General features: G+C 37.4%; 1 protein-coding gene across 4 annotated transcripts in view; it reads right to left on the bottom strand.

Moving 5' to 3' along the window:
* LOC119820369 overlaps positions 1-18,870 on the bottom strand; it is a 131,907-nt gene that overhangs the window by 98,093 nt on the left and 14,944 nt on the right. For 2 of the 4 annotated variants that reach the window (XM_038338605.1, XM_038338601.1), the window contains exons 1-4: positions 14,987-15,063; positions 10,854-10,994; positions 6,034-8,358; positions 3,525-3,716 (exon numbers count right to left, since the gene is read on the bottom strand). In XM_038338605.1, coding sequence (XP_038194533.1) covers positions 3,525-3,716; positions 6,034-8,358; positions 10,854-10,950 — 2,614 coding nt within the window. In that variant the 5' untranslated portion in view covers positions 10,951-10,994; positions 14,987-15,063. Of the gene's footprint in view, positions 1-3,524; positions 3,717-6,033; positions 8,359-10,853; positions 10,995-14,986; positions 15,074-16,014; positions 16,199-18,870 lie in introns of those variants that run through there. The other 2 variants (XM_038338604.1, XM_038338602.1) reach the window with 2 other exon arrangements.

Raw genomic sequence — 18,870 nt, 5'->3', positions numbered from 1 at the left:
GGGAGAGGGAGAGCCCATGCCCTCCCACACAGAAAGACCAGGAACAATATTGTTTATACATTATTCACATCAGTAGTCTCTTGATATTACTACCAACCAAACCTAATAAAAAGCCAGAGAACTCCTTGACATAGGTCAAAGAGGAGAGACTCTTGTGCTAGACAAAAAGCATTAGAAGTGTAGAGAAGGATCCCATAGGGGCAAATGAAAAATATTTTCTGAGATGATTTCAAGAGAGTGAGAATAGGTGCAGACTATAGCCCCTCATTTTGATAGAAATGCTAGAAAACATGAGTGTAATTATCTCCTAATTTATGCAGGGTTTAGATTAGAAACACTGGATGTTCAGTTCCACATATTTAAAAGCAGAATTTATATCCGAACTCTGTGTAAAATGAAAGAATGAGGTTTTTAAAAGTCCATATAAGTGTTAGAGAAAGGATAATCTGTCCTCCACCCTCTTTCTGTGTAGTGTGTTGTGGGATGTATAAATGAGTTTATGAACAGGAGAAGAATTCACATTATGCCACGAGCTATGTAATACTTGAAACTCAGGTACGATCTGTAAATTGTGATGCGAAACCTTAGCGTTGAATATGTTTGAGTGTTTTGATACAGGATTATATGAATATCACCAAGAATGTTGAAAATGTGAAAAGATAAGAACTAGAGAGACCCAAGATACAAACAAAACAGTGACGATTTGAGGAACCATCAGAAGCTACAAGGTAATATCATGAATACAGTACCCCCCACTTTGAGATACACCGTGATACAAGCAGCAGCAATATCTATGCCTAATCTGGAAATGCAAAATGTTTGCTATTAAGGACAGGAGACACAGTAGGAAATGGAATCTCCTGGGCCAGAGCTAAACAAGTCACTACAATGGGAGAATCTTTGTAGTGAATGAAGCAGAATCAATCCCCGATGTTTCATTGCCCACATAGTTTGCCCAATTGGAGGTAATGTGCCAAATAATTAATATCCAACTGAATCCCAAAGAGAGACAACAAACTCAGCCAATGTGAAATGTGTATTAGCAGAAATAGTTAGCAGCTTATCAATAATAAGTTTAAGATTTCATACAAAAAGTTAATATTCTCAAAGGCATAAAAATGAAAGTCATCCAAAAAGTAAAGTTAGTTTATAAAAAATTAAAACAGAGTTGCCAGACTTGGTGGTGCATACCTTCAATCCCAACTCTGCCAAGGCAGAGGCAGGAAGATCTCTGTGAGTTTTCTGTGAGTAAAGGACAGTCAGGGCTATAGAGAGAGACCATGCTTTATATATTTTTATTGTTTTTATTGAGCTATATATTTTTATCCACTTCCCTCCTTTTCTTTCCCCCTTTTCTACCCTCTCCCATGGTCCTCATGTGAGAGAGACCCTGCTTCAAAAGACCAAGCTTCCCACCAAATAAGTCCCTAGGAATTAGAGTTGCAAAAAAAGGAGATTAAAATTTTAAAACAATAGGCAAAAACCCAAGAAGGACTTATATGTGGGCTGAATTACTAAGAAAACAGAGCATTAGATGGTCATAGACTGTGGCAAGGACAGATGAGGGAAACATTGCAGAAAGAAGCTGTTAATGTGTGCAGGGAATGGATCTGAAAGTTAAATGTCCATTAGAAATAATACCAGTAGGACACAGACAAAAAAAGAAAGTAATGAAAGCAGACGAACAGCTGAGAATCTATGAGCTGAAGACAGTTATGAGTGAGCAAATCCGAGTGAGCTCCTGGCGCCAAGCATGACGATATATTTAAAAAACACATTCTGATATTCATACGAGAAGTCAAAAAGAATAGTAAGGATGATGAGAAAAATCCTTAATGTACATGAAACAAAATGGGATTAATGACAGAAGTCATGAAAATCATATTGAGAGGAAATTCTTCACGGGTACTGCTGTTAGTAGGGCAATGACCCAGTTTCTAACATGCTTTGAGTCTAGAATTCAATACCCAATTGTCACTAAAAGTTAAGAGGGCAAAAATACTTTAAGATACATAATAAATCAGTTTTTCTTTCTACATGACTTTTCTTGAAAAAGTTATTGGGCTTTTATTAAAGAAAGAAAACTAATAAATCTTGTTAAAATGGTGAGGAAAATCAATGAAACGTAATAACAATATATTTAAAAACATGTACAAGATTTCATAATATATAAATAAAACAGTTGATAAAGTAAAAGTGGAGCATAATGTGGAAGAAAATGAACATTAGAACAAATTAGTGATGCAGCAGGATCAGAGCTTTGGGAGTCTAATAAATCTGTGCATTCTCGGGTAGGTATTTCAAGTGTATATGAACAACAGGGAAGACTGGAAGTGTCAAAGACAGCAGTATATGCAGAGTATAAATGATCCAGTTTCAGTTGTAGTTCCTTGCTGCCCCACATAAAGAAAGACCTGGAGAGACAGGTACAGCTCAAAGGCCAAGAACAAAAAACTCTCACAACAAAATAAAGCATTTAAATTTTGTTCTTTGTGATCGCATGAATGTAAAGCTTTGTGCTGGAAATAGCATAGCATTTGATTTTTCACATTACTTATAATCTTTCGCCACAGATGTATGACTTCTTCCAAACCTTAGTCTTTGTCAGGCTTCTGTTTCACTCTAGGGGAATGAACGGCACCCCTGCCTGTGATGACACACTTGTGTCCTTCCGGCAGCTTGTGCCTCTCTGTTCTCACCCCCGTCTTTTCATAATGACATTTGCTGTAGCACAAACCGCGTACCTTTCTATTTTCTTCCTTCTAAGAAAATCACAGTGCACCGAGGTTTAGGTATGGATATTTTCTCAAAGGCACTTTGCTTTTGTAATTTGCAAACAGCACATCCCTACGAGTAAGCCAAGTCTCCTTTAATATCAACAGCTGTAATCTCACATCCAGAGTAGTTGTAGCATCTACAACATTTCCTGCCCCCGTGTGTCGGCTCGTGTTTTGCACTAGTCAGTTTTCATCAGGAATAGCTTATCATCCCTTCTCAGCTGCCATTGTTTGTGAGACTGAGGTAGAGTGCTGGGTAAGTAACACACGATAGCCTCAAGAAGCCCTAAATCACAAAAATGCAGATCTGTTTTCAGACACTTCATTTAATAAATATTAAAACGAGGAGACATTTTTCACTTATAATCAACGATATTGATTTTACCCTTTTATTTTATGCATATTTTATAATACAAATGTGATTTTTCTTAAAAAAGTAGAACACCAGTTTAACTCAACAAACAATCCCATAGCTAGCTATTTTAGTATTTAAAGCAAAAGGAAGCCTTAGCAGGTTGCTGCAGGTGTATTCTGAAGGTCGTTTACCAAGTAGAAATTCCTTAATGTGTAACAAAGTGTTGATTATTTTAAGAAGTATCATTCATTAAAAAAACCATATAATCACCACACCACCATGTTAAAAAAAAAAAAAAAACAGAATCTATATCTTAGAGATGAAGGGAAAGGAATTTAATTAAGACAGTGAGTGGCCTTTGTTGTTGCTTAGGAACGCAGGTTGCTACTCACTGGAGCCTTCTGTGAAGTTGCTGAAGACAGAACTACCCCCGACCGAGCTGCATCTCTTGCCATCCTTGAACTGCTGCCTCCTCCTGGCCCACTGGTCTATTGCTTCTTCCTGGGAACCGTCACTGGCTCTTTCACCTCTTAGAACCAATTCTTGTGATAGCTTTCGGGGGTTATTGTTTTCCAAATTCTGGTCTAAATTAAAACATATTAAATATCAAATGAGACACACCTTCAAGATAGGACATGAAATAGTCTTTGAAACACAGACAAAAATATCATGCAGATCCTTCATGTTCCACTTGCTAAGTTGGAAAGAGAAACAAAGATACAAATTAAGATTTGTTTAGTCCCAAAGTATTGCTTTCTGTGAGTACAAGCAAATAAATTGAATTATTAGGGGTACAATATTACCAATAAAATACCACAATGAAATTAAGCTGAAAAAGATTAAAAAGAAAACCTGAAGTATGTCAACATAAAATCTAGAAAGCAAAATCATTGTTTAAAATTTTACTTTCTGATACTATACAAAAGCCAAGCAACATAGACTTGAAAACTTGACTTTTTATTTATTCTGCTCCTAGAAAAAAAATGAGTTTTTATAATTTTGTGTTTGTTTCCCTTTAGAATCTTCTCACATAGTCAAACTGGTAGAAAATGCATGACCTGCCCTGCATATGTGTGTGTGTGTGTGTGTGTGTGTGTGTGTAATATACATATACATGTATATATGTATATGTATGTATATTTTGTTTCTGAGTTCTTACTGTGATTACTATATGAGAAAGATAACATAAGGAGACAGGTTAAAAATGAACCTGTTGCCATATGTACAAAGACTGACCTAAACAGTATAAGCACCCCATGTTAAGAGCTTGAAGAAGTAGGGTGGATCAAGGGTTTAGAATTTCAAATAGGTCAGCTGTGCCTGAAACTGGTTTACCAAGAGAAAAAGAGGTAAAAGATTGTAGGACAGACTTTGGATGAACCGTAGCAATGCAGGAAACGGTGGTTGCCGCTGTTCACCAATGAGGACAATTTCAGTTTATTGAGAGTAATCTCATTTGATTGGATTCTTATTTGAATTTTTAATTGTATGCAGTGTTGGAAGAGGCAGTACAGGGAACAACACACTTCTGGGATAGGAAAACAGCTTGTGGGGGATATCCATCCAGATGTGCCTGTATCTCCTCCAGGAGGCATAAGTACTATAGGTTCCCTTGCAGTTCTAAAATAACTATCACTGACACAAATATTGAATTTTTTTTCAAAGCTCTAAAACTAGGAGCCCAAGGGAACCTCCTTCAAGTGGACAAATCTTGGAATTTATGTGTCTGCCCTGGTATCTGGAGCTATACAGGTCATGGCAAACAGTCACTGGGATCAGCAGATTTTTCATTGGGGCTTTATAAAAAGTAGAAAATTGTACAGTTTTTATACAGTTGTTTTTAGACGATTAATTTTTCATGAATCAAATTTCGTATTTTATGGCAACATGTGCAATAGATAATGCTTCTTGTATTATATTTTATGCCTAAAATTTCAAAAACTTTTGAGTAATTAATTTTGCTCCTGCTTTTAAATTATTCCATTAAAATCTTAGAGAGAATAGAGGAACAGGAAAGATGCTGTCTTTCATAAATTTCTTCATTCTCAATCTCATTACTGAGCATATTCGGTAAGCTAACTGCAATTTGAGAGACAGCTTTTACTTATTCAATATGCATTTTTAATTTATGCTATGGAATAATGCTAACATTAAGTATCAAATAATTTGGACTCATTGAGAAGCACAAGTACCTTTTATTAAGCGACCAAAATGGTGTTTTGCTGTACCAAGATTGAAACCAGACAGACAGCATTATGTACTTAGGACAAAGCTTCCATCTCAGCCCTTTTTGAGGTCTCAGAAGTGCCTGTGTTGTATCAATTGTTTGAGCAAGACCAGGTAACAAAAAATGAAGGTCAAAGGCTGCTGGAGTTAAAGGTCCAATGGGTGGTTCAGTTAGGATTAGTTAAGAGTGTCTCTGGTTTTTGTCCTTTGCTTTAATGACTATTCCATATGGCCCTAGGGACATGAATGACCCTCTCCATGCAACACTATAGCAAGGTTAAGAACACATTTTATTACAAGCATACTCCTCCCATTCAAACATGCTTACTTTGCAAGGCTGGAAGGAATCATAGATTATTTATGAGAGGCACTGGCTAACATTTTAAAGAAAATTGATTTGCCAATATATTGATCTTTTAAAGAGAACACCTTTTATTTTATAATAAGCTACAGCTATAGTGACTTTTCTCCATACTACTTATGGGTAGGGTTGATTTATTGCGAAGAGATAAGCTGATATATTCTTGCCTGTGTTTGTCTAAGTCAAAAATACTTAACACATCTTGCAAATAAGAAAAAAGATCCCAAGCAGAAAAATGTATTTCACCCAAGACCATTCAAGGCGCACACACATAACAATCAGAAAAGCTTAATACCCTATTTAACCCATTGTACCTTTTAGAGCCTTCTGTGACAACAGCAATACCTCCACAGGGAGAGAGGAAGCTTCTGTGGGGTCACCTTTGTTCTCACTTTCTTCAGGGTTTCCTCTTGATGCAGTCCTTTGGCACTCTGCTGGTTCCTGTTGGAAGTCATTCAGTCCAAGACTTTTGTCACCTCCATTACTGTTTGGAGCTGTCTCACTGCTTAGTGTCTTATCAATAAGAAACAGCTTTTCTGTAGCATGTCCTGTACAGACAGACTCAATGGAGTCTGGTGGCAAGTCCATTTGAGAACAGATTTCATTCTGATTCTCACCAGTTAGGTCTTCAAAATCCCTGCAGCATGTACTCTTTACCACTGTTGGGGCCTGATAGTTGTCATCTTCACCATTTTCCAGATACTCTGCTGGCTCGCTAGGGTCTCTTATAGCCACAGGGTAGTTAGAATCAACTGGGACTTCGCTGCAATTTTGAGTACTGACTTTCTGCTCTAACTCACCAGTTATGGAGGCCCTGGCTGGCACTTCGGTTCTGCTGAGAGCTGTCGTCTCTACATGATTTGCACGGCTCTCTGTTTGATCCAATTCCACAGAGCTGTGTGTATTTTCACGACACTGGCTCTTCGAAGTTAGGCTGCTGCAGGATGCAAGCCTGGCAATTGGATTCTGTGTGCTCTTCATTTCCAATAGCTGTGTGTTTGCAGAGGAGTCACTATGTAACATAGCCTCATTAATGCCTCTGAAAGTCACATCACCATGTACTTTCTCCTCTTCTGTCTCAACCCCATTGTATTTGCTAAAGGAAACTGTGTTCTCAGGAGTCTCTACAAGTTCTGAATGTCTGGTGACCCGGTGAGATGAACTGAGCAAAGGAGAAGTGTTCAGAACATGTTCACTAACAGGGAAAGATATAGAACTTGAGTTAGCACAACCTTCTGCTGGTCGAGTTCTATTGCCTCTGCAGCTGATGCTGGCTGCTTCTTCTCCCAAGAGCTGCATGGTCAGAAAAGTCAAAGAACAAAATTCAGAGTCTGAGGCATCCTGAATGGGAATTCCATCACCCATAGTACTTAGGGGACCATTTGTTTCTTCTGTGCATGGCTGTACTTGGGAATCTGAGGTGATATTTTCCCTGACATCAGAGTTGTTTTTCCTCTCTTTATCCACATCCCTAGAATCCCCAGAAGACCTTTCACTTAACTCCGTCTTATTTAAACTTGTGGTCCTTAAGATTTCAGATGAGGTAGGAAGACAAGAGTCAGCTGCGAAGAAATGTTGCTTTGGGGGATTGTCTAGAATAATTTGAAGGACCTTCTGCTGAGATGTGGCAGAATCTCTGTCTTCAGAATCATCTGGGGGAGAAGGCTGTACGTTGAGTTTCTTTTTCTCTCTCCTGAGAGGTGAGCTTGGAGAAACCACAGTTTTGACTGAATTTGCTTTCTGGGCAGTATTCACACTCCAGGGAGCATCATGCAAACCGTCTGAACTCTGGTTCTGGTTTCCAAGCCTCCAGTTTTCAGGGTGATTTACGGCAGACTGTGAAGGAGACTGACAAGGTTTCTTTTTAGTGCGATTCAAGGACCTTTTTCTATATTTTGCTGATTCTCCTATGCTTTTAGGATGAGATACATTGATGAATATGGTCTTTTTTTTACTTGCATATTCAACCATTATTTCTTTACCTACAATGCTTATGTTTATTGATGGGATCTCACTTCTTGAAACCTCTCCTTTGCATGCAGATGGAATCTTGTATTTTAATCCTTCTGCTAATACAGTACTGTATTTAGGGAAGTGGCCCCAAGATCTGGAGCCTCTCTGAACTTGAACAGAACAACGCTGGTGACATGTTGGGCATCGCTTTTTCACGGGAACCTGTGCTCCTGTTTTACAGAAAACGCTTTTTGTGGCTTCCACTTTTACGTTGAAAGCCCCACATTTGACTGCTGTAATAAATTTGCCTTTTGTTGGCTCAAAGGCTTCTACTGTGTTTGGAATATCCTGTGTTGTATTTTTGCCCGATAATGATTTTTCAGAGTCATTAAACATGGCCACTGGTAAGACTTCCTCTAGCGGATGAGAGATGGCCAGAGGAGGGCCATCATTCTCCATCCTCTTGTGTATTTTGCTGTCAGATGTAGGTTGTTTCTTATCTTTGGGGAGAGAAGAGGAATTCTGTTTCCCACTTCTAGAAGCAGATATATGCTCGTCTCCATTTGCCTTCGATTTCCACAATGCTCCAGTCTGATGAAACACAGCCTCTGAAGTGTGTCCCTTTATGTCCTTTTCAAAATCTTTTACATGTTTTTGACATGCTTGACCAGATGGCTGAGACGTACCTAAAAAGGAAGGAGAGAGGAAGGAAAAAATGTTTTATGTCCACTTAAAGAGCAGATGTTTCAAATCATATGATGAATATAGGAATATCATTTGTAAGCATTTTGAGTAACAGTTTCCATCAGTTTTCATGAAAGTCCATTCCAAATGAATGTCTTATTTTAAATTAATTATCCTGGGGTACATAAGAACACTTGGTAGTTTAGAAAATAAACTTAATTAGGCTTTATTCAAAGAAAACTTTTGAATTTGAGAAAAATGCATACTTCAAAAGAAATGTGTGCAACTAGAATTTGATAAGAAACAAATTGACCTGTCCTGAAATTTGAATGCAGCATTAATTTACAGACTAAGTCAAACTCCATATAACTTCATAGATTTAAAAATGCTGATAAAGAGATTGGAAGAGGATCAGCACAACCTGTAGTCTGCTTTTCAAGCACATTTCATTGATTCCACTGCCTTCTAGTTTTTAAAGAGTATCTTCACAAACACAAATTTCTGTGGCATCCAGGCAATATTACAAATAAAATAGGCTTGGTGTGCATATTTAGCTCTAGCCAACAGTTGCTGTGGGAGAAACAGATCGCTTATTGCACATTCTCTCATTTTCTAAGAAAGCACTAGACTCTCTGTTCATATTCTTAATTCTTGAGGACTGGCTCACATTGTTAAACATCTCTATAGAGTTCGAGGCCAGTGAATTCAGAGCCCACTTGTGACTCAGGGATTGTCCACTGGCAAGTTGTGTTCTTTTATTTCAAAATGCTAACTATTTTACTTTTACTCTATGAAGTTTGTTATCGTGGGCATGAGGTATATCTGCTCTTGTACAAAATATGATGGAGAAAATAAGATATAGTATTGTATTTCAAATAGTACATGAGGAGATTGCTAAAGAAAACAGAAAAAAAGAATGACAATAGCTACTAGTGCCATGGCAATCAATGAAACAGATGTTCAATGTTCATAGGGTAACTTATTATTTTATTTGTGTTTATGCATACATGCATATGTGTGTGTATGTGTGTGTGTGTGTGTGTGTGTGTGTGAGAGAGAGAGAGAGAGAGAGAGAGAGGGAGAGACAGACAGACAGACAGACAGACAGACAGACAGACAGAGCCATGACATGCATGTGGAGGTCAGTGATCAACTTGCAGTTTGCCTCAGAGAGTGAACTCAGGTCACAAACTTTGGTGGCAAGGATACTGGACCATCTCACTGGTCCCTCAAAGGGAATATTAATTAATAAGCTGATTAACTAAAAATTGGTATTCATTTTTTAAAATAAATTCATCTTAAATGTTACAGATTTAAACATAATATACATATATTTATGTGGTATATGCAATGCTTGTAGCTTCATGAATCCCTCCCTACACAGAAAGGAAACATCCTTTCACAGAATAAGGAGAAAAAGAATACCGCAGTTCTTAAAGACTCTGACCATTCCATTTGGCACCCTTCATCCTGAAGGAAGAGCTTCACTTTGACAGTTGCTAGGACAATTTCAATGAGCCTGCTGACAATTTGAAAACTATAATGTGGGTGCCATGGGAGATAGACAGGGAGAAAAATCTCTCTAAAGTCCATTTACAATCAATCATGGACATAGTAACAGTTTATGGACTAGAAGATTCCTTCAAGAACTAGAGATTATTATTGATTCTTAAAATAATGTATAATATAATAAGAGCAATTCAGTATATATCTTTTAGCATTTGATAATTTAGCACTTAGAGTGGTTTTTGTTTGACCACACTCCCGATGTTGCATTCCCCTCTGTATGCTATGAGTATGTTTTATTAACATTGGTTATTAAAGAAGCTGTTTTGGTCAATATCTTAGTAGAGTAAAGCCAGGCCAGAAATCTGAACAGAGGTATAGAGAGAAAGGAGGCAGAATCAAAGAGATGCCATGTAGTTGCCAAAGGAGAAAGACACTAGTCATAAGCCAGAACCTTACTGATGGGCTGCAGCCTAGTAGTGATACAAAGATTAGTAGAAGTGGGTTAGTTTAAAATGTAAGCATGCCTGAGTCAATGGCCAAACAATGTTGCAATTAATATAGTTTCTGCGTCACTATTCAGGTCTTGGGCAGTCTGGAATGAACAAGCAGTCTCTGTTTACAAAATGGCACACCAACATGGGCCGACTACATGGCATACCAACATGGGTGGACTACACCCACATAAAACCTGAGAGAGCTTGGGAAGGAATTCTAAACATAAAAAACAGAGTTAAGCATGGCTTTATGGTAGCTGTATTTTCTCAGGTGGGCTCTTTTTTCTAGAAGCAAGCAGAGGCATTATTCCTTTAAGAGAAGGTTTCCTGAGTCACTGGTAGTGGCAGAAACTGTGTGACTCCTTTAAGAAGGCTTCCTGGTTCATGCAAGTTGCACAAACAGCTCTGGTTCTTTCAGGAGGCAGAGCACTTGGATGGGGTTTGTGGGCAGCATGCTGCAATTAACTTGATGGCAACATGGGCCAACTGCTTACCAGAGTTGAGGTGATGAGCATAGTTCCCATCTGGAAGTTCCAGAGCTGGTGGTAAAGATTTCTCTGCCATATGAAAAGGCTGAGAGAGGTAAAGCATCCAGGGCTGCTGCGACCAAGCTGCTTACCATTTTAAAAGCACTCCTGGGCAGAAAATGATTACAGATATGCAATAAAGACAGATTAGGAAGAAACAAACCTCTAAATAGGTCACAGTGTGTTTTTTAAATGTATGTAGGCTTGAGAGATAGAGAGAGAGAAGAGTACAGACAGTTATAAAAGATGGTTTAAAAAAATTAAACAAGGTATTTAAAGAGACAGAGTACAGAGAGCTGTAGATTAAAGGAGTAAAAAAGACTAAGCCACGTAAAGACGGATGGAGATAGAGACAAAGTCCCTCATCAGAGCAACAGACTGAGCTCCCAAGGTCCAGTTGAAGAGCAGAAGGAGGGAGAAGATGAGCAAGGAAGTCTGGACTGCGAGGGGTTGGTCCACCCACTGAGACAGTGTGCCTGTTCTAATGGGAGCTCACCAAATCCAGCTGGACCAGGACTGAATGAGCATGCAATCAAACCGGACTCTCTGAATGTGGCTGAAAATGGGAGTTGACTGAGAAGCCATTGATAAAGGCACTGGGACTTGTTTCTACTGCATGTACTGGCTTTTTGGGACCCTAGTCTATTTGTCAATTTAGATGCAAAGCTTCTTAGGACTGGATGGGGGGGCTTGGACTTCCCACAGGGCAGGGCAGGGCAGGACAGGGTTCCCTGCCCTCTCTTAAGGAAGGAAGGGGAGGGAGGATGGTGAGTGGGGGAGCAGGAGGGGAATGGGACAAGGGGAGGAAGTGTAAAGTATTTGAATGGAAAAATGAAAAAGATGGCAAATACACAGAGAATCTGGATTTTGTATATTATTGTGATTTTTTTGAAATTTTTGACTGTGAATGAGTTAATTACAGAGAGATATTTCATTGTACTGGCTGCTAAGCTAAACCAACATATATATTTTAAAGATATTTTGACTTTAAAATTTGGGTCTAAGTCAGCACTCGGGAGGCAGAGGCAGGCAGATCTCTGTGAGTTTGAGACCAGCCTGGTCTACAAGAGCTAGCTCCAGGACAGGCTCCAAAGCTACAGAGAAACCCTGTCTTGAAAAACCAAAAAAAAAAAAATTGGGTTTAAGGATATGTTGCTTTGCAAAAGAGGTTCTGCTTGTTTCCACAGATGATAGAAAGCTGTGGATTCCTTACTGGCTAATATGGCTTGATCAAATAAGACCCACTGAAGAAATGACCCAAATGGTCCAACATCCATGACAGCTTCAGGACTCCTGGCTAAGATGGACCTGCAATACAGGATATTCCATGAAAACCTGATTAACAGTGCCCCATCAGCAGGATGTAGTCTAGAGAATAATGCCCAAATTACCTAAATGATTGGTTATAGATGTTTGTTTAAATTTAAAGGGGGATATGCTATACAGATGATTACTTTGCATTTATATGAATCTTGATTTATTGATAAAAATTTAAGGTCAATTTTGTTATATGCATATATCTGCTCTTGATTAAGGTATTGAGTTTGTGCAGCTCATTTAAAAATGTAATGTATAATTAAGAAATACAGGTTAATAGATAGTCATCTATAAGAGTCAAGCTTGTAGTAATGTTGGTTAGGTTTTTTAGATGTGCAGAGATTTATTCAAGATGGATATGTATTCTTCAAACCTATTGAAGACTAACAGAATATGGCATTTAAAATGTTTTTTAAAAAGTTAGGACTTTTCATAAGAATGAGACACAACTGTTCCTGACAGCACCAATCTACTTCAAGAAGATGATGGGCATCAAATAGGCTCATTATGGAGTTTGTTAGCCTTTTGGGCAAGAAATTGCTCTTTCCTGGACTGCTTGATGGTAGAATGTATGAACTGGACATGCAGAACCTACAGAAAAATGACTGATGAAGTTGTCTAAAGGTGAGACAGTCCTTTAGTGTTCCTACTTCATGAAAGAGTCTGCCGGACATTCTGCAGGATATTGAAGAAAGTGACTTACAAACTGCCAATAGAGGTGAAACAGTATTTCAAATTTCCTGCTTCATGGAAAAGTCTGCCAGATATTATGGGCCTGTAGGCTGAAGATGGATGCCCCATTGTTATGGAAGAACTTTTGGTGATTGTCCAGGTAGTGAGATATCTCTGTCTATTCAAGAGTTTTAGAAGTTGCTCACAATGGACTTCCTATTAACCTAGGTAATATCCTGCTGGGGTCTTTGAAGAGTTGCAGAAAGATAGTTATAGTTTTCCTCAGTTATGTTAAAAGATAAATTAGATATCAAAGTTTAGACTCACAAAGATAGAATAGATGATAGAATATTTTTATTTTAATTTAACAAATGTAAATGGACAAATATTGTACCTATAATTCTTGCTTGATAACTGTTTCATTATATGCAATTTTACTATGTTAAAGTTAAAACCTTCCTTTTTATTTAGAAACAAAAGGGAAGATGATATGGGATTCCCCTCTATATGCTATGAATATGCATTATTATCATTGGGTATTAAAGAAGTAGTTTTGGCCAATGGCTTAATAGAGTAATGGCAAGCAGGAAATCTGAACAGAGATAGAGAGAAAGTAGACAGAGTCAAAGGGATGCCATGTAGCTGTGGAAGGAAAAAGACTCCAGTCACCAGTCAGAGCCTTACCTGTAGGCCACAGCCTAGTGGTGATACACATATTTATAGAAATGGGTTATTTTAAGATGTAAGAGTTAGCTATAAATATGACTGAGTCATTGGCCAAACAATGTTGTAATTAATATAATTTCTGTGTGATTATTCACATCTGAGTAGTCAGAAAACGAAAAATCAGTCTCTGTCTACACATTTCTGTGTTGAGATTGCTGAAGACTAATTGGGAAAGTTATATAACAATGCATTAACAACAGATTTTAATAATTAGGAGGGTGCTTAATTGATTATGTCCAAATGAGTAAATATTCTACTTAAATCTTTTAAATCCATAATACATATAGATAATAAGTTAATAATTAAAGTAGAAATTCATTTATGTAAGTAAAATTTTGTGGTGGTTTGAATAGGAATGGGAACTCTAGACTCATGTGTTTGAATGCCTGGTCATAGGGAGTGGCACTATATGGAGGTATGACCTTGTTTTAGTAGGTGTGGCTTTGTTGGAGAAAGTGTGTCACTGAGAGAGATGTTTGAGATCTCAAATGTTTAAGTTAGGCCTAGTGGGTCACTGTTTCGTCCTATTGTGTATGGGTCTAAAACTCTCAAAAATTTCCCCAGCCCCATGTCTTCCTGCATGCTGCCATGCTTCCTGTCACTATGATAATGGACTAAGTATCTGAACTGTAAGTCAGCCACAATTAAATGTTTTCCTTTATAAGAGCTGCCGTGATCATTGTGTCTCTTCACAGCAATAAAACCCTAACTAAGACAGGAGATGGCACTAAGATTGGGGCATTGCTATGACAAGCCTGACCATGTTTTTGTTTGGAGGAATGCAGACTTTGGGAGTTCTGGTTAGAAAAGCAGATTTCCTAGTAGAAATGTGGAAGACAGTGGTGCTGAGGGTCACATTGTCTCTTCACAGAAATAAAACCCTAAGACAAAACCACTTGTAGGTGGAGGCTGTTCGTTCATTTCCAGGTCACCAAGACCCTAAATAAGCACACAGAAACTATATTTATTACAACAATTAGCTAATACATATTTCTAGCTAGCTCTTACATCTTAAATGAACCAATTTCTATTATTTTATATAGGCTTGTGGTTTACTGGTAAAGGTGTGGGGCCTCTGTCTCCTTTGGTAGCTATATAGCGTCTCGGTGACTCTTCCTTCTTTCTCCCAGCATTCAGTTTAGTTTTCTCACCTAGCTTTATTTTGCCCTGCCACAGGCCTAAAGCAGATTCTTTATTAACAAATGGTAATAAAACATATTCATAGCACACAGAGGGTAATTTCACATCAACCATTAAATTATTTTTATAGCATTTCCTAATACAGATCTTCCTTTTGTCAGATATCTCTAGGATAATAAACAAAGTATATATAGATGTAGTTAATTTTGTACATACCCACCACCAAAGCATCAACTTGGACTTACATACTGTAGTATTCAGGAGTTTCCATTTCCTATAGGCCTTTCTTCTTTTCCTTCTCATTTTTGGTAGATGTAGATCACTTCATTTATCTGTACCATTTGAAAGTACCAAAGTTGAAATTATTTTCATTCAGAATTTAGATTTCATCAAATTATGAATTAGCTAATTTATCTACTTCTCAGCATTCTATCTTTCTCTGGCTTCTCTGTAGTATTCTACTTTGACTATATGATATTATCCTATGAATATTCTATCTTTTCCATCCTCCTATTTAGTTGAATTTCAACTATTTATTGCAATGAGTCATACCATGTGAAAACTCAGGTATATATAAGATATATACATGCAAGCACAAACACAAGGTTTTAGATGTTTCTGATTCAAATTATAAATTTACATTGTTTTTTTGTTTTTTTAATAGATTTTTATTGAGCTCTACATTTTTTCTCTGCCCACCCCCCCCGGCTCTCTCCTTCCCCCTTCAATCCTCCCACAGGGTCCCCATGTTCCAAATTTACTCAGGAGATCTTGTCTTTTTCTACTTTCCATGTAGATTAGATCTATGTAAGTCTCTCTTAGTTACATTGTTTAATAAATTTATTTGTATTTTATGAGTACAAGTATTTGTCTGCATGTATGCATTTATAAATAGCTAGTGTATGTCAAGTCAGGAAAGGTTATATGATATCCCAAAACTAGAGTTGTGGACTGTTATTAGTTTCCATGTGGGTGCTAGGAACAAAACCTGGGTTCTCTGCAAGAGAATAGTTCACTTTTTCGACCACTATTTAATTATTATTTGTATTTTTTATTATTGTATTTTTCTTATACTAATAAAATACTCTAATTTTTGTGATTTTGACCTAAGTTTAAAGTAATTAGATTTTTAGTCTCATTGAATTAAGTGGTATAAGAGATGATGTTTTGCCTCCATTATATTATCATCCTGCATACAATATTTAAATATTGTGAGACTGGATACACACATTAGCAAAATTGGCAGTTCTTCCTAGCAGATAAAATTCTTTACCTCTGTTGTAAAACAAAGGCTTATATTCCCTGTTGTTGATGTCTTCAGTAACAGCAAGCACTGGGAAGAGGCATTTGGGAGAGGGTAGTATCCTTACTACTCACGCAGTGCTGTTGGTAGGCATCTGATTTGTGTGCAGTCACATCTGATTTTCATTACCTTTGTGCCCTACAATGAATAAAAGTCTGCAAAATCAAAGGAAAGAAGTTTGCATGGATAGGAACAGGGGAGTTTTATGTGCAGGACTGAGCAAGCTTTGTCTGTGGACCAATCAATAAAGATGCTTATTTTGCCAAATTAAATGGGGCTGGCTTATTGCCAGTTTTAGTAAAAATATACTTAAATTCCTCTCAACTCATTTCTCCTACATTACTCACATCAAGGTGTCTATTGATTGCAAATCATCCATATTCTAAAAGGTATGGTAGTGTTATAACTTTTTGCATATAACGTTTTCTTCCTTACAGCATCTTTGTTCTCCGGAAAAGTTGACATTCAATGGCACTTCCAGCTGTCTTTCTACTCTCTCCCTAAATGCATGAATAAGTCCATAGTCCCAAAACTGATATAAAAAGTAATAATATTTTCCCCTTAGAAAGACAATGTGGGAATTTGTTTTGGGACAGATTACAAATACACAATTTGACATCTTCAATCATTTTCTTATATGTATATTGGGGTTTCAAACCTTGAAAGTGCTTCAAAATAACTTGGGTGGTTTATAAATTATTTCTGTATAGTTTTATAAAGTGGGAGCAGAAAATGTAGCGATCCTACTGTAATCAGTGGAGAACCCTTTGGGTGTACACTCAGAACATCTGGGTTTGTTGTCTGGCTCAGATGGCTACTTAGCATTTCTTACAATCTCTGTAAAACTGTTTTTTTTAACCTCTGAGATAGAGAAGGGAATACATTTTTCTTGAAATGGTTTTCTTGAAGAAACACAATGGAAAATGTTTCAAACCATCCTCGTTGAATAACACCAGTTATTCTTTATACAATCTTACTGTATATGCACACTTAATTATGTTCATAACTAGCACTGTACACTGATTAGTTATGACAGGGTCATCACATACAAGACTGTCTTTTTGAAGATGAGAAATGGAAACTCAGATTAACTAGATTTAGGCCCAGGTTATTAGGAATTAGGTGAACTCTCTCTTTGAGCAAATGCACATTGTTTAGATGCTGTGGATTGCTTCTTCTCATACTGTGAAATTTTAGAGTTGATTTGTGTTTGCACCGTGAGAGAGCACAACTTTGTTATAGAAAATTTAATGTACTGTTCTATGTGTACCCAGTATTTTGCATAGTGCTCAGCACATAAATATGCACGAATAAATGAATTTGATAGTCTGTGCCAACATGCACCTAATTATGTTTTACTATGGTGCCCTTTCTTGTTTCTAAATGTATTTGATTTGTTGGTAGCTAATAAAGTTCCAGTTTTATAACAAAAAATGTTAAAAATGTCCTCTGTATGTCCCTTGTTTCCTACTTCTACAAAGGCGCAAAAGTTAGCTCATGGTAGTGCCCAGAATAATTGGCTTATATGAGTCACATGAGCAGACAGAAGGGTATAATTAATCCTACAGTACTGGAAGCAAAGTGTATCTCTATTTGTCTGTTTGACACTGTATGCTGCAACCACATTGTCTAATGAACCTTAATAGAATGAAGGGTTGGAATAGCCAGCTGTCCCTTAGTATCCCCGACTCCTGTTTCTTTTGTCCCATGTGAGCCCTTCTTCAAGACTTTCAATCATTTGAATGCTTTTTAAAAATTATCTCTACTTTCATTAGAAAAAAATTCTAACAAATCTATCTTTGAGTCCTTAAAGAAAATAACTAAGGCAGAGGAAGATTTTTTTTACAATGTTAAAGAATTCTACTTTTCCAAAAAGATTTAAAGTTGTGATTAGAAAATCAGAGTAAAATCCTCACACATAGTTTAGGATTTTTTTTAGATTTATTTATTATGTACACAGTGTTCTGCCTGCATATACATTTGCATGACAGAAGAGGGCCCCAGATCTCATTACAGATGGTTGTGAGCCATCATGTGGTTGCTGGAAATTGAACTCAGGACCTCTGGAAGAGCAGTCAGTGCTCTTAACCTCGGAGCCATCTCTCCAGCCCCTAGTTTAGAATTTTTAAATTTTTAATTTCATTTGGAGGTGTTATAGTCATTCTAACAGTTCCCTACAAAAATTGATAACGTTTTCTTATTTCTTATCTTTTAAGCAAGAGTTTTGCTTTCTTTCTCAGCCTCCTACACCCCCCTTCCTACATATGAGAGGATGAATTTGCTAAATGCTAAATGAATTTGCTAAATGCTAAAATGAAGCTGACTATGAGTCTCTCTCCTTTTCAGCCATCATGACAAATTTCTTTGAATCTGTATCACGCTCCATCAAATTCCTTATTTTGTCAATGATGTAAGCATTTTTTGATAAAGTAAGTATCTCTGGACCCTTTTCCCCCAATTATCCCCTTTGCCTCAGTGCCATTTTCTCTCATCAGCCCGATGTGTCCATCAGCTGTCACACACCTAGACAATAACACAGATTGAAGTTTGGCTATTTTCTGACTCAACATCTTCACCTTTCGACTTCTTCTCAAGTTCCCTTCAAGCAGCCTATTATCTCTTTGGACTCCACTGACAGGACTCTTGCCTAGGTCCCAACTGACATCTAGTGCTAAAACTCAGCCACTTCTTAGTTCTTTAGTAGGTAAGAAGTGACACACAAAAAGATGCATCCTCCAGAAAATCGAACTAATATCCCCTGAGTCCTGATGACTTCCGCTTATGTTGGGAGCAGTGAGACCCCAGATCCTGAATTTCTTGTAATCC

Source organism: Arvicola amphibius, chromosome 8 (assembly GCF_903992535.2).
Source record: "Arvicola amphibius chromosome 8, mArvAmp1.2, whole genome shotgun sequence".
Taxonomy (NCBI): Eukaryota; Metazoa; Chordata; class Mammalia; order Rodentia; family Cricetidae; genus Arvicola; species Arvicola amphibius.
The sequence above is the reverse complement of the archived record's forward strand: the minus strand, read 5'-3'. Positions and strand labels throughout refer to the sequence as shown.